The sequence below is a fragment of the Pteropus medius genome, unplaced genomic scaffold, assembly GCF_902729225.1.
Source record: "Pteropus medius unplaced genomic scaffold, Ma_sr-lr_union100, whole genome shotgun sequence".
NCBI lineage: Eukaryota > Metazoa > Chordata > Mammalia > Chiroptera > Pteropodidae > Pteropus > Pteropus medius.
The window spans coordinates 47,743,038-47,766,225 of record NW_024340849.1 but is presented as its reverse complement, the minus strand read 5'-3'; the positions used below and the strand labels follow the sequence as shown (position 1 = coordinate 47,766,225).

At 38.7% G+C, this 23,188-nt stretch overlaps 1 protein-coding gene across 1 annotated transcript in view; it reads right to left on the bottom strand.

Moving 5' to 3' along the window:
• RAB31 (RAB31, member RAS oncogene family) overlaps positions 1–23,188 on the bottom strand; it is a 115,617-nt gene that overhangs the window by 44,591 nt on the left and 47,838 nt on the right. Inside the window, exons 2-3 of the mRNA XM_039845898.1 lie at positions 18,509–18,588; positions 11,036–11,117 (exon numbers count right to left, since the gene is read on the bottom strand). Of these exons, the coding sequence (XP_039701832.1) occupies positions 11,036–11,117; positions 18,509–18,588 (162 nt within the window). The remainder of the gene's footprint in view (positions 1–11,035; positions 11,118–18,508; positions 18,589–23,188) is intronic.

The following is a 23,188-nucleotide window of genomic DNA, read 5'->3' as shown; positions in this document are numbered from 1 at the left end:
TCAGGTGCCAGTGTGCAATCAGAAATTCTCACTCTCTCACAGGATGCTGAGGCCACGGACAGTCAAGGGCAGAAGTCAAAACATATCCAGCAGTCCATTAGGATTCAAACAAAGAGGGAAGAAGTAGAGAAAAATTCCTGACATTCGCAACATTCTCAGCTGGCAAAGGCTGAATGGAAAAACCATTAATGAATGTTCTCTCTGTGCCATTCAGAAGAACATTCCTGGCTTTTACACAGACCCTCTCTCTCCACAGAAAAGCAGAGCGCCTGTTTCATATGCCTACTCAGAAGTCCTAAAACATAATAGTATGTGAAGTTGAACAGAAAAGGGCTGGGAGACCTATTACTGAACTATTAACAATGGTTATTTCTGAATTATACCATTACAGGCAGACCACCACCTATTAGAATATTTCTGAATTATTATTTTTTTAATTTTTACTTTTGGATACATTACTTTTGCAACAAGAGAGGATCTCTTTTCTCTTTCTCTCTTTTCTTTTAATGTGTCAATTAATGTCAAAGAGCCTCCTCAGCATTCAGGAATCAAAGGTGTGAATCAAAAGAGCCAGGAGGAAGTGGGTTTTAGAGGTGACCTGCATGCTTTTGACTCCTTAGGGACAAGATGCTGTGTAAACTTTCTGTAAGAAAAAATGATCTGACATAAATCCAAACATTTTTCCATAAAAAAGTGTTGGGAGAAGGCATAGATTAGTGATTTTTTTTAAAAGACAAGGTAACGAACTGGTATATTCTGATCCCTGGAATAATGTATAAGACAGAGTCAAGGTTTTAAAATGCTGTAGAAATACATTTTTCCCACCCACGAAATACCCAACTGCAGGGAACCTCAGCTCTTAATTCCTCTGTTGGCAAGCAAATGGAATTTCCTAAAAGTCCAGAACTATGACCCACCCTGTCTCTACGTCATCGGCGCTTCTCATCACACACAGCCACTGCTTTATGCATCTGGAGGAAATGCGTGAAGGTCAGTCATGTCTCTCCCTCTCTCTGCTCTGCTCTGCCTAGGTTGGTTTAGTCTCTCTCACCCTCGTTTCCTGTAAATGTCTATCTTCAAAATAAGTCTCCCTGCAGAATGGGACAGCAGGCACTCATCATCCAGGTCACGACTGGGGTAGGACAGACTTCAACCTGAGGACTGTCCCATGGCAGGGCCTGACTCAACACCCCAGAGCTGTGTGCTCCACCCTGCCACCACAGTGCCCACAAGAAATCCTGCCCTTGCTGGGCAGCCACAAGGGTGCCTCCCACATCTGTGACAGCACCTTGCTAGGAACGGGTCCGAAGCCCACAAAACACATTTATAAGCAAGTGGTTTCATTCATTTGCAGTGTGCCAGGCACCCAGGCCTCTGTGCTGTTCTCAAGAGCAATGCCAACAGCATCATATGCAGCCTGCAGACCCGGCCCAAAGAGCACTGTCTCAGTCTACTCTCTCCATTTCCAAGCCCAGACCATCTTTCCTTGACCACTTGTCCAGAAGTTTCCATCAGAGCATTTAGATGCTGCAGTGGCCTCCACACTGGCAGCCAGAGAGATCCTGTTTTTAATTGCCAACTTAACGATATTTACTTACATATAGCATAAAATCTAGTTTTAACTGTTTATGGCAGAAATTTTCAAACATATACAGAAGAAGAGATCACAATACAATGCACTTCCATGTTCTTATCAGCTAGTCTCAAGATCACCCCTAACACACAGCCCCTGGAATGCTTCTACCCTCTCCTCACTTCCTACCCCGCCCCCACCACTGGAGTCTTCTGAAAGAAACATTTAACATTACATTGTGGTAACTATAAACCACTGGGATTTTTTTTTTCCTTCAAATACAAGTCAAAATGTGCCACTTTTCTGTTTGAAATCCTTCTAACTAAAAATAAAATCCAAACTCTGTATATGATACGTAAGGCCTTAGTCACTCATGCACTGGGCCCCTCTCCTGCCCATCTCCAGCCCCTGTCCTCCTCACTGCTCCACTCAGCCACTGGGGTCTCAAGGCCTTCCCAGCCCCGACCCTCCTCCATTAGACATCCACAGGCTTATTCCCTCACTTCATTCACACCTTCTCTCAACTGCCTCCTCCTCCAAGAACTCTTCCCTGATGCCAGATGAGGGCCATAGGAGGAACTCAGCAAATATTTAACGACTGAACACATGTCATTAACTCTGTGAAGGAAGGTAGACAATAGGGTTGTTCCTATTTTACAGATGAGAAAACAGGCTTGGAATGGTTACGTAAATTGCCCACAGACACACAACTCTTGAATGGTAGAAACTAGACCTTGAACACAGCTCTTCTGACTCCAAATTCCATGCTTTGTCCACTTCTCAGTTACTTCTCTGAAATGAAACACTGCTTAAGTTGATATAATAAAGATATATGTTTATGCTAAATTTATTCATTCAGTAAGTATCTATTGAACACCTGGTATGTGACAGGTACTATTCTAAGCAATGAGGAGAAAAAAGCTCCCAGAGATGCCCACATCCTAATCCCTGGAACCCGTGAATATGTTTTGTATGGTACATGGCAAAGGGGAATTAAGGTTGCAGACAGAGTTAAGGTTGCTAACCAACTGACTTTGAGATTACCCTGAATTGTCCGGGTGGACCCAATGTCAACTCAAGCGTCCTTACAACTGGAAGAGGGAGGCAAGAGAGTAAGAAAGATTTGAAGATGCTGTGCTGCTGGCTTTGAAGATAGAAGGGGCCACTACCCAAGAGAGGCAGGCAGTCTCTGAAAAGGCAAGAAAATGGATTCTTCCCGGAGCCTTCAGAAAGGAACACAGTGTGCTCTGGTATGAGCCTGGCGAGACTCATTTTGGACTTCTCATCTTCAGCATGGAGAGAGTAAATCTACTAAATGTGTGGTCCCCTGTTACAGCAGCCATAGGCAACAAACAGAGAAGGAGAAGAAGACAGACAAGATCTCTGGCCTCAAAAAGCAAATGTTTTCCTTGGAGTGAAGGGTGGAGTCAGGCCACCTTCAAAGGGGCTGCCCTGGATATAGGAGTCTCCAAACTGCGAATCTGTGCTCCGAAGACACTCCAACTGGTCCTATGTAGACATGTCCTTCAGCACCTCAGTAGTACGTTCCCTTGGTAATTACATGAAGTCCATGTGTCTAATTTCCTGTCAAAAGTGAGATTCATAGGCCCTTTTGGCTATATTTTAACCAGATTTAGGAAATTAGCGGCATAAAAGAAAAATAGGAAGAGGAGAGGAGAAAAGAAAACACAACCCAGTAAAGTGCTTCTTGGGTTCTACATACATGCAACCCCAGCTCTTGGCTTCTCCAGTGCCCGTCTCCAGCTCGGCTGCTATAATTGTCACCACACATCCTCTAATAGTCAGCAAAATGGAAACTGGCCTCAATCCAAGAGGCACAGACAGCGCCTCATAATTAGAAGCTACTTAGGGCATCCCAGACTAAAATGCACACCAGTAAAATGTCGTGGCCAACTTGTGAAGAATCATATAATGGAGTTACCTTCCCTCTCAGAACATGCCTGTCCCTGAGGAAGGCACACAGAGGACGAGGAGATGTCCACTGGGGAACACAGAAAAACAGTGGGGTCTACTGTGACATAGAAAATGCAGAAGGGGTAAGGGGCTGGGTCTCCTTTAGGGCAGGAGAAGCTCATCTTTGCTTTTTAAGACCAACTCATGGTTGAGATTTTCCTCTCTGCTGTCCCTGTCTCCCACTTCCCATTCCCTTTCCTTCACTTCCAGCTTTCCCACCTCACTAGCTGAGCTCAGAAATGTTTCAAGTGTTTCCTGAAGGACTTAATAAATTTATCTTAATATATGGACATGTTCTTCTTTCTCTCCTGTCAGTGTCATTCTGACACCCAGCTCTGCACCTCAGCTCCTAATTTCCTAAACGACACCAACACCCCCAAACACCACAACTTCAGAAACATGTGCCAGCGCTGGTGGCTCTGGCTCTGCCCACACAGACGCCCACAGACGACCCTCCTGAAATAACACTGCCATGTCCTCTGTAATTTCTGTCGCCAGCGTTCAAACATCACTGCGCCACTTCAGCTGTACCACTTCTTCTAAAAGGAGATGGCATGGCATTGCCCTATCAATAGCTGTTTATCTCATTTTTAATAGCACACACTCTATCTAAGAGCTTCTGATCTGTCTCCTTGCTATGGGGGGAAGACCTGGGAGTGGAGAGAGGAAATATTTATTTCTCTTACAGGATCTCAATTTGCACTAATTAAAAGCACTGTTCTCTTGAGAAGGTGGGGAGGGGCGGCAAAATTGTGTATTTACTCTACCCTCTCCCACCAAAAGGAGGTTCCTATGAAAATCATTCTCTAGTGAGTTTGTGGGGAAGGTGCCACAGGGTGAAGCAGTCCCCATCCAACAGCAGGTTAAGAGGCAAATTCTGAGTGTGTGCTCTTTGCTGATGGCGTTTACAGCTGGGCCTGTATTTCCAGTGGCAGCAAAACAAGCAGAGGAGAAAACAAAGAGCAGCTCATTCTGAGCATGTAAGAGGCCCCATTCTTCAAGGACTCCCCGAAGGTCAAACTTCTCCTGACTTTAATAATGGCCTATGAATAGTAATCTGCTTTCCTGACCATAGGCTCCAGGGCCCTGAAGAAAGAAGGAAAGAGAACAATGTGTGTAAAGCCTGACCTTGACCTGGGATATCTGACATCTTTGGTTCTTTTTTCCTTCTCATGCACCCATTTGGGCCTAGCACATACAATGCAGCTTTGTTCGTCTGCATCCTGGCCCTCTGAGCACAGGTGGTCCAATCACTTAACCTTTCAAACTATGGGAGACTGGTAGGTGCTTGCAAAATTAAGCCAAAGTCAGCAAACAAGCAGGATGGTTAAATGGTTAAACAGTGCATGATGCCCAGATTTCATGGCTTCATCCATTAAACTGTCAGCTCCTGGAGGGCATAAGCATGACTTCTCCTTCTTCAGGTACTCAGGGTTCAAAGAAAACTTTCAACAGGAGCAAGTTAATAAACCTGTTTGTGCAAATAGATGTTTATTACATTATTTTATGTGCTTTTCTGGAATACCTGAAATACTTCACAATTGAAAAACAAAAGTTTGTGTACTCACTAAGAAAGTGACTATAAGCCTTTTGAATCAATGGGTTTCAGAATATTATCATACTATTTAGCAATATGTATTAAGGTAATAAATCTGGTCCTAAGTTAGAGAATATTGCTCAGAAAAACTGAATCAGCTTCAAATAACACTATTTTGAAGACAGATTCCTTTTAAAAGACATAATTTAGTCAAATATCATAAATTTCAAGTCTAATAATGGTTTGGTAAATTTTAAGTGATAACTTTACAAATATAACCTTGTTTATGGTTCTATATGAATTTATTATAGAGAACACATTTAAACACTTTAAAAATTTAATACTTTATTCAGAATATTTCTTTATATACCACTCTGGAGTCAAGGCTGCATTTCCAATCCATGCATAATCTCCAAACAGACAAAAGACATTATACAACTTGCTTACCATTCATAATTTAATGGTTTAATGAGTAAATAACCTCAAATTCATCTATAGATTCAGTACAATTCCTATCAAAATTCTAGCTGATTTCTCTGTAAAAATTTACAAGCTGATCCTAAAACTCATGTGGAAATGCAAAGGACCCAGAATAGCCACAACAATCTTGAGAAAGGAAAACAAAGTTGGAGGAGGCATACTTTTCAATTCCAAAACTTACTACAAAGCTACAATAATAGGGGTAATGTGGTACTGGCATAAGGATAGAATTTTAGATCAAAGAAATAGAACTGAGAGTCCAGAATTAAACTCTCACGTTTGTGATCAACTGATTTTCAGCAAAGGTGCCAGGATAATTAATTGGTCAAAGAATAGTCTCCAACAAACTGTTGAGGCAACTGATTTTGTGTGATAGTGACATACAAAGAATGAAGCTGAATCCCTTTTTCATAAGATAACACAAAAATTAACAACAAATGGATCACAGAGCTAAAGGTAAGAGCTAAAACTGCAAAACTCTTAGAAGAACATGTAGGAGTAAATCTTTGTGACCTTGAGTTAAACAAAAACAAGTATTGGCAAGAATGTGGAGAACTGGAAACCCCAAACATTGCAGGTAGGAATAGAAAATGGTGCAGCCACTTTGGAAAATAATTTGGCAGGTCCTCAAAATGCTAACCTTAGAGTTACTATAAAACCCATCAATTTTGAAACAACCCAAACATCCGTTAACTGGCAAATGGATAAACAAAGTGTAGTACAATCATACAATGGAATATTAACCAGCCACAAAAAGGAAGGAAGCACTGATCTATGTTACAGCATGGATGAACCTCAATAACTGTTATGCTAAGTGAAAGCCAGTCACAAAAATCTACATATTGTGATTTCATTTATATGAAATATCCGGATTAGACAAATCTAGAGATTGAAATTAGGCTATGTCTGAAGGACGTGGGGGGAGGCTATTTTTTAGTTTGTACTTGTGTTCTCCAATTTCATCTTTAAAAAGCACAAAATAATGAATTTCACTTCAGAAGTCAATCTATTCTACTTTAGATGTGTTTGTAAAATAGTAAAGAGCCGGGGTTTCCAACCCTCAGGCCTTGGACCAGTATCAGCCTGAAGCCCGTCAGGAACCAGGCCACACAGCAGGAGGTGAGCAGCAGTTGAGGGAGCAAAGCTTCATCTGTATTTGCAGTGCTCCCCAGAGCTAGCATCACCGCCTCAGCTCCACCTCAGATCATCAGACTTTAGATTCTCATAGGAGGACCAGTCCCTGGTGTCAAAAAGGTTGGGGACCCCTGGTAAAGAGTTTTTATGCTAATAATGGAACCATCAATTCAACTTTGTGGAATTTGTGACTGTGATTCATGTGAAACCTAAATTTTATAAACACAACAGTCCACTAGGAAAGGCAGGCAACTATTAACACTGAACTCAACCAAATAAAACAAAAGAATAAGATGATGTTAATATTTTTCCATGTGAGATTCTTAGAATAATGTTGCTCTGATGGATCAGACCAAGAGAATGCAGCCTGAAATTCTTCCAAGATATTGACATTTTTTATGGAGTTATCCTCTGGATTGCAATTGTATTTTAAAGCAGAAACAGAATGATTTGGAAGCACATATCTAGAAAATGAAAGTTACATTTCCTATCTTGATGAGACATTTTTAATAGCAATAAGGATATTCTCGTCTCCAGTTTAGTAGAAAAACAAAGACATCAAAAGAAAACTCAGTGTGAAAGAATGACTTGTTGACATATTAGGACGGAAGTCTCATCACCCCATCCGGAATCCTGACAGATGGAAGACGGGAGGACAGAACTGGACAGATCAATTTCTTTCTCTCCCCTGGGGATCTCTCTGAGCTGCGATTCCTGCATGCATCCTTCTGACCTACTGCGGCTCTTCCTAACAGCTCAGCATAAAGCAGAAACCAACACAACCCATTGGAAGAGGACAGGATGAAAAAGCCCACGAAAGCCCATACTCACCCCCTCTCAACACCTCTCAGCAGCAACAAACTAAACACACAAATCTTGAAAATGTTAAGCTTTTAACAAATTAGATTCGACAATCAATTGGAAATGATTACATTTTTTAAAACTTTTTTTTTCTACAGAGGCACTTTATGGATTACCACTTGCCACTGAATCACAGGATGCCTACCATAGTTGGCGGAATGAAAGCAAAATTCAGACAGCAAATCATGAATGAAAACTCTCTTATACAGAGAGAGGGAGGAGGAGTGGTATCTTTTTACATTTCCAGTGCTCAGAGGAAAAAATAATTTTTCAAGAGTATGAATTTGTGCTACAAATATAATATACAATTAGTAATGGGCAGTAAGTAGGGCATTAACAGGAATGTCATGTGTGGTAGGCAGAACTTGGTTCAATCACTCCACAAATAAACAAATATTGAGCATTTAACACGTGCAAAGCACTGCACCAAGCATTATGCCCCTTTGAGGACACAGAGATCTATATCTTTATATTGTCAAATTATAAATCCAAAGAGATTTTGTTTATTTAAAGTTATGAAAACTAAAGAGAACAGTAGCATATTTCTACAAAGATTAGGAGGGATAATAAAACGCACTGGATTCCAACAATTAATGAGACAGAACAAATAGCAATAGGCACAAGCGACAGCAGGGAATTTATTTTTAGCTCAAACATTAGGCAACGTCATTACAAGCACAATTAAGTCCAGCAACAAGCTGCCAAAACGATTGAAAAATTTCCATCACTGGAGAGATGCAAGACTGTACCAAGGGACACGAGACAAGGACAGCCCGAGGATAACTAAATCAGGTCTTAGAGGGTTAGAGTGATCGGATGACCACAAAGACTGTGTAAATATTCCTCACACTCTCTCCACAAATCTAGATTTTAAAAAGCAGTCACTTGAAATTACCATCCGAAACTCAATAGCTCTTGCCTGAAGCACTGCTATGGAGTCATGCTTTGTACAAATAATTCTAATAATTATAATAATATATAACACTAATTATATATATAATACTAATATAGTACATGTAATACTATGCGTTTTAAAAGTACAGACATTGCAATATAGTTACAGATGTCTAAAACCTTTAATAGTCAAATTTTAGGAAAAACAATTACAATAATTAGAAATAACATTATATAAAATATTTTCTATTGCTATTTTCCTTTGAGATGGTAAGTGGGCCAAACTACAAACCACAGCAGTCACTTTAGTGTACCAAATTTCATCAAAAGCAATCAACTTCTTGAATAGTATATTAGAAGAGGTAACTACATGTCAAAAACTCTGCTTAGATATTACAGAAATCTCTCCATAGGAACATTGTATTATCAAATAAAAACAGCAGGTTATAAAAAATCATGATCCCATTGATATGAAATTATCAACACACATATAGTGAGATAACTGAAGAATGGTCATCTAATGTCAATAATGGAAAATACCTGGATAGTAGAATTTTGGATAATTTTACTTTCAACTGTATGGCTTTTGTGTGGTTTTTCTATCAGAACACCACCATAAAGTTCAGGACCCAGACTGCTGGATTCAAATTTCTGTTGTGTGCCTTACTGATTATGTGACCTTGAGCAAGTTACTTAACCTCTCTGTGCCTCAGTGACCTCAAGCTGTAAATGGGGATAAAAACAGTCCCTACCTCAGAGTGCTGTGAGAGGACTAAATGCGTTAGTACTTGGAAGGCACTCAGAATAGCGCCAAGTAGTAGAAGTAGTAGTACTGCTAATACTAAGCCAGAAATATTCATCAAATTGAATTATTATGCTCATTAATAGCAGCTGCAAAAGCAACTATTTCACATGGACAAAAGTAAAAAGGGGAGCAAGAAAATCTCATTGCTTAAGTTTAAATAACAACAACAAAAAAAAATCAAAAAACTAGCAGAACAACTACAAAGAACACAAAAGTATGTAAAGAAGAGATCCCTAAGTAGACATTTTTTTCTTTCAATCCATCACCCTCATTTCAGGAGTCAGCATGCACAGCTGACTAACGGAGTTGAAGAGGAGGAACAGGCAGTGGGTTCATGTATGGAAGTCTGTGCTCTCAGTTTAGAAGCAAAATAGCAGACATTCAAATGAGGTTAGCATTTGTGGGCCAGAAGATTTGTCCTCATTTAAAAAAGAGAAGGAGAGGAGAGGGGNAAGGAAGGAAGGAAGGAAGGAAGGAAGGAAGGAAACAAGGAAGGAAATAAATCTTTGAAACACCTTAATCTACAAACCCTGGAAAGTCAGTTTTAAATGGGGATTTATGTAAAATGAAAACCGTATAAACACACACTTGATTTGTTAGGAGTAGATAAAGAAAATGATGGGTTATCCTGAACCCTGGGTTCTCTTCCTTTGAGGGAGAGAGACAATAAACAGAATCAATATGTGAATTAAATAGTATATTAGGAGCTGGCAAGAGCTATGGAGAAAAATGAATTGAGTAGAGTAGGGAGGAAAAGGAGGAAGATGATATTTTAAACGGGATAGGTAGAGAAGGTGACTTTTGTGCTTGGATCACATAAGGGAAGGTTCAACTTATTTCTATAATTATTAGCTCTGATGAAAGTTTTGATCAGGCTGAAAGCTCTCAGTTAATACAAGATATTGGTTATTCCTGTGCTTCACTCATTTATCTTGACCACCCCTTTCAACTCTGATTATGTACACTCTAGTTATTACACAAAATCTCTGTTACACACACAGTCTGTTGGTATTTACTATTTCACTTTTTAAAATCTAAAGATAATGAGCTTCTTAAATAATCTTCTTTATAACTCCATACATCATCAAGTTCAAATAAAAAGAATTAAGAATGAGAGAGGTCATCTACTGTTTCTGGTAACCCAACATCCATTCCCCCATTTTCCAGTAAGAGAACCCAGACTTTCCCTGGGGAACTCAGCCCACCTGACTTCCAGTCAATGTGGTTCAGGTGGAGCTGACAGCAGCCCACCTCTTGGGTAGGTGTATTACCTGGCCCTACCAGTAGGAGCATCAAATACCCCAAACTCTGCACAGAATCAAGTTCCAGAGTGAGCGCATGACTCAAATGACCAATGAAAACCCACAAGTGCTGAGACATAGGATGCAACTCATGAGAAAGAAGTGCTTTCCACCATGGGGTTGCTAAGGTGACAGAATATTAGCCTAGAGTTGCTTATGCAGCCATCCTTGCCACTGTTAGCAAAGGGAAAAAGGAGAGTCTGCCTAAAAATGAAGCCAACCTAGAGGTAAAGAAGCAAATAAAAGGAATAGAGTTGGGTGCCTTTGATAATACATTTGAAAGACTTGAACTCAGCCCTGCCTTAAATGGTCACCGCCTAACATTTTTCTCATAGTTGAACAGTACTTTCCTTTTTTGCTTAAGTCATTTCAAGCTGGGTTTCTGTCACTTGCAATCACTAGAGTCTTGCTGAATAGAGAGAAACCAGAAACTGATCTCAGTATTTTCCTAGAAGCCAACAACAGTGTATCCTTACCCGTTCCTGACCAGCAGTGTCCCAGATGAGGAATTTATGAAGTTCATTTCCACAAGGCACAGTTTTGGTCATAAAAGACGCCCTGAAAAAGAGAATCAACACCTCCACATTACCAATCACCCTCCACAAGCTTCACAAAGACTTTTGTTTCAAACAAATTAACATTATGCCTCAGCAAGACTTCAAAAGCTCCCAGCCTCATCCTTGTCCTTGGAACCACTAAGAGGAAAGATAGTCTACTAGAATCCTGTCACCAAAAGAAAACATCCTTCATTTTCTATTAGTTCAGCTGGAGGTTTGGGGTTTAAATGAAGGCAAAGAATGCATTCGAAATATTTTTCTTCAATTGTTTCCAAAAACATTTATCTTCAATTGTTCTAAGATAATATGCCCAAAATCTGAAAAGAAAAGAAAATCTTATATTTTAAAAACATATTATTATAACAATTAAGAGTGAAAAGGACCGCTGGTATTTGGGCATGTTATAGATCGGACCTTGCAATGGCCAAATAGAGACTGTCTTACATCTTTACCTATGTTATCAATCCAACACTAGAAACAATAAATAGAATACTATAGTTAATGCCATCCTGCTTGCATAAATACAAGGATAAAGACTGGTAGCTTAACAAATATCTATGCTTTCTACACACACACACACACACACACAAGGAAAAATTTGAAATTTTCAGTAGATAACGAAACACCTGATATACTTTTTTGCATATTTCTTCTTAATAAATTTTTCTTTGTACTCATGAAAGATATAAAAATCTAATACAAGGAATGTTTAATACCCCTGAATGTGTGTGTGTAAGATAAAGCTTCCTGTTCATTAAAAAACTGCAAGCATCCCCAATGGTGGAACAACCGGACATGAGAAGCCTCCTGATGAGATGAAATAAGAAGTACAAATATCACCTAGGCAGTGTTCTGGCCAAAAAACTTAATCTGAATTTAATCATGAGAAAACAATCAGGCAAATCTAGAACGTTCTATAATTGGCCTGAATGTTTCAAATACATCAATGTCGTGAAACTCAAACAGAAGGCAAAGAGATTGTTCTAAAATCTAGATTAAGAAGAAAGTGATAAAATAACCAAATGCACGATACGGATCTTGACTGGATCCTTGATTAAAAGGAAAACAGCTTAAAAGACATTTTGAGGACAATTGGAGAAATTTAAATTTAGATCAGATATTATCCCTGAATCAAACTTACTTTTCTAGGTATGATAATCGTGTCCGCCATTATGTTCTTATTCTTAGGAGATGCATACTAGAGTTTTTAGGGGTCAAGCGTCAGAATGTCTTCCTTCACTTTTATACAGCCAAACCGGCCCACCTGGTCCAGCATGGAGTCTAGCCCCGCGTCCCAGTAATATTTCCTCAACTTCTACTACTTTTCCTTGAGACAAACTATAGAAGTCCCAAGGAGAAAACGATGTCCCTGCAACTCCTTCATTATCCCCACAACACACACATACCTGCCAAAAGTTAGTAGAGAGCTCTAATTATAAACATACGATTGCACTAAATAGAAATTCTAGTAATTCTTAAGTGATAAGACCAAATATTATCAAAACCACGTCTGTCCCATGACATGTCATTTCTTTAAAAGTGCTAAAAATATACATCCCAGACTACTGATAAGGGCAAATATATTCTAAAAATTGGAATATCTTTATTACTTTTCCCATTACAAAAGCAGTTAATGTACTTTACAAAAAAGGAAATTCAAAAAATGAAAATAAAGAAGGAAATAAAAATCAATTGTCCATTTCACTACCTAGCCACAATCAACATTAGTATAGTTAGTATATGTCTTTCCAAATTATTTTTATATAACTTTTACCCCCAAAATTCATCATGCTCTAGATAAATTTTGTTTCTCTTCCACTTTAGATACTATGGACATCTTTCCATTTCTATGACTACAGAACGACATCATTATCTAAAATGAGTATTACGTACCATGTTGTAAATTTATTCACTATCCCAATGATAGACATTTTGGTCACCTACTTTTCACTATTATAACAATGATTAAATGAATATCCTTGTACCTAAATTTTTGTGTTCTTATACAACTATTTCCTTGGAGTCAGTTCTTAGAGGCAGACATGCTCCACTTTTCTATGTTCACTAACTGAGTTGTACCAACCCACATGCCCATGCCAGTGTATGAGGTGACTTTCTCCCAGCCAATACGAATCTTTCAAATCTTTACCAGTGCAACAGGTACAAAATGATATCTCTGTCCTGTTTTCATTATGCTTATTAAAATTTGGACATCACTGTAGTGTTTATTGTTAACTTGTATTTTTCTTTTGTAAATCTTTACTTCATGACCTGAGCCAGTTTTTCAGTGGGGTGTTCATTTTTTGTTATGCACTTTTGTAGTAATTTACATTAACCTTTGTAATAGTATACTCTAAAAAATATTTTTCCAGTTTAAGCTTTGCCATTTGACTTTATTTATGGAATTTTCTCCATAAATGCCTTCTAACTTTTTATGTAGACAGCTATATTAATATTTTGTTTTTGTATTTATTCATGTTTTGGGTTTTACTTTGATGTAAGGCAGATTTTCATTTATTCCTCAATATATTCTAGGCAGTGGGATAAACATACATCAATCCTACCCTTTAAAAGTTCTCAGACTTATTAAGTTCATGCCTTTAAAATCTTAGAATCATAGACTTTTAGAACTGGATAAAACACAAAATATCCAGGCCAACCCCTTCACTTTACAGATGGGGTAGGGGTGGAATTTGAGACCTGAAACACTGCACTGACCCTGGTCAAAGAAGAATCTACAGGTACAGTCAGGAAAGAATGCAGAGGCCCTCATTGCCAGCCGGAGTGGAAAGAGCACTTAGAAAGTCCTCAGTTTCCTCGCCTGTGAAATAGGACCAGTATCTACTCTACATGATCTGGAGGGCTACTGTAGGATTGAATGAGAAAATGACACCTGTGAAATGTCCCCTTGACACACAGTAAGCCTGTGAGGAACAGCTTTATATATATATATATATATATGATATATTTATATGACATATAAATATATATAGTAACTATATCATATATATATATATATATGATATATTTATATGACATATAAATATATATAGTAACTATATCATATATATATCATATATATATGTATGTATCTATACAAACACATACACACACGCACGCATGCAAGCACACATATGCACACACTCCTCTCTGTTTCTGATTTCTTGCCACTAGGAGAAAGACTATCAGTATTTGAAATGAAGACTGACAATCATTCATATTTTGGTTGTTTGGAGTTTTTTTTTTTTCAGCCTCTTTGCTAGCTTTCACTTTTAAGAACCTCAGGTATCTTTTTCTTCTCTACAGATTTCCTTCCAGAATGGTGGAAGGGGGAGCATGGGCAATGCTGAACTGATTTCATTATCTATGAGAACCAAAATCTGGTACAGGTTGAAATCGGGAGACACACACACACACACACACGCACACACGCACACACACCTATATAGAGTCAAGATGTAGACACAATCTGCTTGAACAGCAGAGCCAAGATTTTCCAGTGTGAGTCACAGGAGATGATAAGAATTAACTCTCTCAATGCCATTTTACAGCCTATGGCCTTTTACCAATGATAGTGTGATCTCAGTAGGAAGAACAGGGTGGACTCTGAGAGTGGACTCACTTGGTTTGAGTCACAAATTTACTGCTCACTGGCTGCATGCACCTAAACAAGTCCCCTAGCTGTTCTGACCCATGGGGCCAGCAGGGCAAATGGGAAAAACGCTTCTGCACCAGGGACATGAACTGAAGTGCCTACTGGACCAGGTGGGACATGTAAGTGATGTGAGCTAGGCGTAAAAGTAATTAAAATAAAAATAATAGTAACAATAAACAGTGGGAGTGACATGGAACAGAAAGAGCCCGCCCACCCACAGGTCCAGCTGGATTCTGCTACGTGAGCATGTGCTCCAGGGAAGCCAGAAATGTAAGTTTATTATGTAAAAATCTCCTGATTCTTTATTATTGGCTTAAAATTTTTACAACAGGCTAAACAAAAGCAGGCTATAAGCCAGACTGCCAACCTACCAAATCTACGAGCTGAGGGATAGTGCACAATCTTTTTTATTCCATTTATGCCATCTTTCAAGAAATCTGTGTGTTCCTGCTAGCTTTATTTTTCTGAAACTGTTGTTAGGAAACATTTTCTCAAAATCCCAGAAGAGAGGATAAATTTTGTGCATTTTTTAAATTAGAGAAATTAATTATATCAGAAAAAGACAACACATAATGGAGGAGCTGAATTTAATCTTGACTCCAGACAAAAAGTGAGGAAGGATGTAGATAGAAAACAGAATGGCACATAACTTAATGCTACAGTCATTTAAAATTGTGTTTATGAGGAAATTTTAAGGTGGGAGAGAATGCTTACATTTGCAGTTTACAGGAAAAGAACAGAATTCAAAATCGGATATACAAAAATTTTCTAAATAATATCTAAAGCTAATGAGTTTATAGAAAAATAAGGACAACCTTTCTGAAAAACAATTTATCAACGTCCATCAAGAACTTCAAATACGTTCTTATTCTTTGACTAAATTATTCCGTTTATTACTCTATGAATTTAATCCAATGAAATATTCAGAGGTACACACAGGTATTTATGTCCAAAAATATATATCATAACATTATTTGTAATACTTTTAAAAATTTTAAACAACTTAAATGCCTTAAAAAGAAAATACAGCTATTAAAAATCATTGTTTTTAAATACCATTTAATGGAATTCACAATATAATGATGAGTGAAAAAATATTTATACATACACAAGAAAAAGACTAGAAAAAATATAACAAATATTTACAGTAGTTACTCTGGGGCTAGATTATGGGTAATTTTTCTATTTTCCCTCATGGTTTTTTTCATTTCAATTTTTATGATGAGTACATAATACTTTCACAATCAGAAAAAAAATATTTATTTGAAGATTAATAAAAAAAAATATTTTGAAGATTATGTGATAAGAAAACATTCAAACTATGTTGTAGAACACAGGATAAGAAACTATATATACCAAGATTCCTATTTTTATAAATTTGGTGCTTTTTAGCTTTTTTAGAATGAACAAAACTTTGATAATCAGAAAAATTAGATTTTAATCTTGACTCTGTCATGAAAATGCACAGACAGCATTTTAAGTATTCCATTTATTCCATCTTCCAAGAAATCTGTATTTACAAAAAAGAATAAGGAAGATCTACATGGATGGAGAATGCATTCTGCAACATGTTAGGTAGAGTGTGATACCATTTTTGTTTTTAGACATTATATATTTGTCTACCTGCATGTACATAAAAAATATTTACAACAGATATATTAAATATATACTTTAGACTCTAAACCTTATAAATATAAATTGAATAATATGGGTCTGGAGAACTGGTAAAATCTTACTTCACTTTTTATTTTATATATGTATTTTATGTATAGTCTGGACTTTTCTAAATGAACATTATAATTTAAAGAACAGATACATAATTATTTTTGGTTAACAGTTTTTTGTTTTTAGAGAAGTTTTAGGTTTACAGAAAAATTGAGCAGAAAGTACAGTTTCAATATAACAATTTTTTTAAAACCCAAAACCACCACAATGCCTTTACTAGACAAAGCACTGTCAACAGTGTTTGGTCTTCTCCAAAGCGGCTACCAATGACCCACGCAGAGGTGAGGGGGCTTCCCTATGCTGCCCCTCCCACTATAAAGTGGAGTTTATTTCCCATCCCTTGAATATGGCTGGCATTATGATTTGCTTTGACTAAGAGATTGGGACCAAAACAACATACCTATTGTATAGGTATAATTATGTTTATACCTATGCATAACAATTATGTTTAAAACTTTTATATATTTACCATAATTTGTGGTAGGACCATATGTTGCCTTTTAATTTTTTAAAAATCATTACAAAAGGAATACAAATTTGTTATTAAAAAAAAAATTAAGCTTAAAAAGTAGACAATGCAAGTCTCTCTTCCATCTTCCAGAACCATACATCAGAGTTAATCACTCTTATTGTTTTTACTTTTATTATCAAGAAACACAAAGTGGCAAATTAAGGAGGAAAAAAGTACATCACAAAGAAGAGTGAAAAGAATTTCCTCTACAAAACTGTCCCTAATTTACAGAAGTCCCAATGTTGGGAGACAATTCTCTATGGGTCTCTTGTGAGCAGGGGCACTTTTTCCTAGACTGTGTTTTCAAGGATGTTTGTATAGCAAATAGCCTTGAAAGGGAGAGACAAGGTTCCCTCTGGAGCAAAGCACAAACATGCTTATTGCCCATTATAAAATATTTGGGTTCCCTAACTTGGAGTTCCTCTCCTATAACGCAAACCACCACATGTGGAGTGTCACCTGACCCTCTTCACATCATCCTGTGGGAAACTGGGGCTCAGGGAACCAATGTAAAATAATACTCTGGCTACTGCTATCTCCCTGGTTTCTGATCCAGGATCCCTATGTCTTCTGCCAGCATCCATGACAGGGAGACAGATAATTTGTTCGCCTGCAGATCCTTCGCAATTCTTGACACATGTTTTTGTGAACATGTTTCTTTAAACCACTTTTTAACTACAAAATGTGTCAGTTTTTCTCACCTCCAACCACTAGCCTATCAACCAACTGCTCTTGTACATCTGTTTATGCCCTGCCATGAATTTTCTCCACCTACTACTGATAGAGACAATCACCCCTATCATCAATCCTCCAGGGTTCACAAAATTTATACATGCATTGTCTCCCTTCTGAGGAAAACGAAACCTGCCTCTCTGCAAAGAGCATGCTATCTTCAGGGAGAAAATTAAGTGAGGCCAAGTTCTAAGAGTAAAAAACCATGCACCTGCAAAGTGGCAAGCAAACGCACAACTGGCAAAAGAATCCATAGGAAATGAAGTAGAAAAATGTTTCAACATCCCAAGGTCAGGATCTCAGAAGTGAACAATCCTCCCCTCTGGCCGCAAGCATTAGAACGGAAACGCTGACACTAGATTAATCCAGAAAAGGAAAATCAATCTGCCCTACAGACTGTGCAGACAGCTCTGCTGTGTGAGTGGACAGCATTTCTAGGTCTACTGGCAGGCAAGTTATACCAGAGCCTTTGGGGATTTGTCCTGTGTCTCATCTTTTGTCTGGAAAGCATGATCTGCAGAATAATACTCTTGTAGATCAAAGAACGGGCCTTAGGCTGCAGCATGACAACAGTTGACTAAAAAAAAAAAAAAAATTATTGAGAAAGACATACAACTTAAAAGTACCTGAATTTCTGTCAAAGTCTTTACCATTAGGATTGATTCTCATTGGCTGGGATGAAAACCGCTTGAAGACTTAGGCACAAGGTAACCTCTCTGAGAGCTTCGAAAGGAAGAAATGTGAAAGAGAAGAACATATAGGAACTCACCCAATGGTCGGGCTGATGTTGTGGTCAAAGTGATCCTGGACAAACCGGCACACAATGCTCGATTTCCCAACTCCGGTGTCCTGGAAAAGAGGGAGAACACAGCCATGAAGCCCAAGGGTGCCAATTCTACCGAGTATAAACAGAACCAGAGGATCGGAGAGGTCATCTCTGGCTGTTGGGAGGGGTGGGGGGATTTTCCTCTATTTCTTACTAGTACTTCCTACAATGAAATTGTATTGCTTCACAGAAAGAAAAAAAGTATGATAAAAGTAAGTTTTAGAAACATGTCCCACATATATACAATAATTAAACTAGAACTGGCATGTTCACAATACATGTATTTCTAGAAGCCTGGAAACTTTGATAGAGGTCTAGAGGAGAAATATAGCAACACACTCTAGTAGAGACAGAACTGATTTTGTTCAGAACCTTAGCACTCAAAAAATATGTAATCTATTTTTCTAAGTATCACCCTGTGAGCCCTACGAATTCTAATTTCTGTATTTCTAACATTTTCTCATTAGAACCTGATGGTTGCATAATAATCTCCAGTTTTGCTTAATTATATAAAGGTCTCACCTCAGCTCTTTCTCTGTTAAATAATTCTTTAAAGCTAATTAAGATAAAGGTCTAGATACACACTGGAAATCAAATACAGGTATTTCTATCCAGTCTCTTCCAAAACCCTTGCAAAATGATGTAAAGAATAAAATATACAAACATACAAGGTCAAAGAGATAGGGGAAGAGACAACACTAGATGAGTGATGTCAATGAAAAGCACTTGGCCCAATGGTCACTGAGAAAGAAGAGCTGGAGCCTTAAGTGCACGCGAAGAGGAAAGCCAATGAGAGGCAAATCAATTCGTGCCACAGAATTCCAAATATACCAAGAACTGGAAGACAAGACTGAAAAAGGAGTCAGTGAAAGGCTCACACAAGCCTCCCTTTGGCACCTCAGAGGACAGACCCTCCCGCATTCCCGGAGCAAATGGGAGGGTGACTCTCTAAGAAACCTGCATCACACAGGGGCTGGGCTCGGGGACTTCAGATACAGCTCAAGAAGCACCAGATGTCACTGCTTTGTGTGAGCCCAGGCAGAAGAGGCAGGATTCCCCTCTGGGTAAGAGGAAAAACTCTGCGGAACCTGAGTCTCCCAAATGAGTTTCTTTGGAGTCTCCCAACTAAAGGCCATGTGTGTATCAGTCGACAAGCCTCAGTGCAAACAGAGCTTTCAGTATACATTTTAATCTTTCAAAAAGATAAACACTCAGCTAAGAAATACCAGACATTTATACCCACACACAAAATAAGCATAGACTATTTTAAAGATCATTCAGAAAGTAAGACTGACCTCTTAGATATTTAAAATATGATGGTAGAAATGGAAATTTCAAAGGAAGAGTTACAAGGCAAAGTCAAGAGATTGTCCCAAAAGTAACAGCTACTCTTCTGAGAGGGGTGGCAAGGCCAGAAGAGGTTCACAGGCTGCAGACACAGATAAGTCCTCATCAATATGTGCTTATCTCAAAGGATGATGGAGACATTTTGAAATCTCTAAGTGAAAGCAAATCAAGACCTATTTAGCCCAAAAAGAAAAAAAATGGTCCTATAGTTCTCTTATATTAAAGGTATAACTCTAAAAGTCTAAATATCAAAGAGAAAATGTTAAAACTCAGAGAAACGTGCTTTCTTTAGACACTAAAATATGAAATAAGATTTGAAATTATCAACTGGCCATCTGAATTATTTTTACTCTTTCTCACTCCTATTCTTAGGGACAAGTCCAGCAAACCTGGGGCAAGAGTGGCATTAGCTGGTCATACTCATCAGAAAACCATTCTCCAAAAGATCTTCCATCCTAGTGAGAGCTGCCTTCACGGTTCTGAGCCATAATAAAACAACTGCATCAAAAGCCGTTTATCTGCAGTGCGCAGATCAATGTGCAGAGTTCAAAGAGATGACAGAATTAAAACATCAGCTCCTCAGATTCCAAATCAATGCCACTGCTATTTCTGAGCTGCATCCTCAGTATGGATTCCAGCTAATGTTCCCGTAGTCCCCTGAACCACGACTCAGGTTTTTTCATCTCAGTTGCTTTTAAAACCCCCTGTATGAGCAGCTCCTGGCCATCCTTTGGTCCATGAAACCTCAGAGAAACTGAAAACTGATGAATTGTGCTGCCCTGCCTTGAAGACAAGGAAAACAGACTCTTACAGAATAAGACAAGTTGTTTTCTGCAAACTGCCAAGTGGGCAGGATGGGGACCTCTCCCCCAACAGTGACCTCACCAATTTTTATTTTTACATCACCACATTCGTGAATTGCAATACCTTCCCCACCCCCCATAGAGAACTTTCAAATTTATGATCCCACAAGAAGTGCTAAATGGTTAATCTCTGCCCTCTCTGTAGCCACCGAAGCCATTCCCATAATGAGAAGCCAGGTTAATGAGAGAGTCTATCTTGTCCTTCTCAAGGTCTCTCTAGCACAGTTTAGGAATTCTCTTTCTCAGGGCTCTTCCATTGGTCCATTCTTCACTGGTCCAGCAAGCAATCAACATGTGCTACCTTCCACATGCCAGCAGTAGAGCCGTAGCCAATGGGAGATAACATGGCCCCTCCTTTGCCTCCCAGAGTTCCACAGCCATAAAAGGTACCTGTCAGAGGTAAATACCAGCATATAGAGGTGGGCAAGGCAGCTCTGCCTGTGGCTAGCCCACAGCCCAGAGCTCAGGACACAAATCCTTACCTTCCAAGCTTTGTTCCTTTTTGGCCTTTCTTGGTGTCCTTTCAGATTACACCCGGGCTCACTCTACTTCCAAGCTGAGAAAACTGCCCCTCTGAAATGCCTCTAGTTCATCTCAGGCCCAAGAGCCCCTTGTCCCTATAAGCACTTACTCTCTGTAAGTGGCCCTTGGTGAACAGGGCTTTGGCTAGACTTAGCATCCTCACAACCAGGACTCTGCTCTAGGAGTCTATCCATTCACTCTATCCAAAGGCTCTGCTCAAAACAACTGGCTCCAAATCCCCAAAACAGCACAACAGATCTGCAAAGGCAACCCTAAAATGACCCTGAAGATGAAAAATTCAAAAGCCCTCTCATTCATCTCTACTCATCTACAGATAATTCAAGCTAAAACACCAGCTTTTCGGAACAGTTAAAGCAGCAAACCTGCTCAAATTTAGATTTAACAATTAATTATTCTGCATACACTCACTGTTTCTTTTCTTTTTACAATTTAACTCTCAACATTTTCCTTGCATTCACTTACACATTTGAATGAGGGTAAAAAAAAAGACAAGAAGATAGGCAAATTTTTAGTTTGTCTCAGAAAAGAAAATACTCAATATGCAAAGAACTGCCTCAAATAATCTCTGGCCAGTGGCTTGGTGGTGGCTCAAAAAATGACCTCCAGGGCCTCCATCTACCAGGAAGACTGCCGTTCTCCAGCTGGCCACCAGGAGAAGACTCTGCTCAAGGACTGCTGAGAAGAGCCTGAAGCCGGACACTAGGCGATTTTCATGCATCACTCAGCTTTGCGATTTCCTTCTTCTGCAGGAATCTCATTCAGACGGTGACGCACATACACAAGAGGAAAACGCTAGTGAGTCATGACTATCACACAGGAAAACATAAAGGTTTAAAGCAGGAAAAGAGAAAAAAACCTACTGGGTGAATAAAGGAGTCTGAGGAAAGAGAAAGGATGAAAGAGGAGGATCATGACTGCCCATCATTCTGTAAAGGTCACTTTATTTTTAGTGGACTTACACCGATGGAAGGAAACTCATCTATGCATATATTTTTCCATTTCACAAGAATAGCCCATCTTGTCTAATCTCCTAGTTTTGCAAAAGAGGAAGCTGCATGACTTCCTCGAGGTCACACAGCTGCCTGGTAGACTCAGAATCAAGTTTTCTGAGTCCCAGTAAAGGCCTCTTAAAGGCTCTTACCAAGTAAAATCAACTTCCTTGCCAACTGTAAATTTCAAGAGAAAAAAGTCTATTTTCTAGAACTCACGAATATTTTTATTACTGCTTTCCAGTTTCATCTTCCATAATAACATCATGTGTTCTTAAGATACAGCTGCTGGGATGGATTGATTGATTGACTGGTTGATTGACTGATTGATTTTGCCCGTAATGAGGGGGACATACTACCAACCATTGAGGAAATATTTGAATAAAACCAATCCCGATTCCACAAACCTTTATTCCAGGAATAAAGGTTAGTAAAATCCTCCCTGGGGGATAACCAATGTTTCACTGTATTCTCCTTTGTAAGGTTGATGTCAGATGCATGCTGAGGCCTACCAATTGGTCCCATCTACTTATTGGGAACTGGATCCCTCATGCGAGTCCTCCCATATACGATATTACATTGGGCTAATAATACAATTCTCTGAGAATGACCACTTACTCTGACATAACAATCTCTGCTGTTTGAACTGTCATAGTTATTAATCATATGCAAATATGTAATTATAAAATCACAAACCACAAACTTTCAGCTGCTGCCACATAAAACTCAAAGCACTCGAGTCACTCCTGGACTATTACGACAAGCTTCAGGTAGGGGTTCCTACCTTTCAAGATAAAAAACAGTAAATCCTGAGCAGATATATCACTGCTATTTAATGCTGCTCTACTGGAAGACTTCACTAATCAATCCAGGACACATTA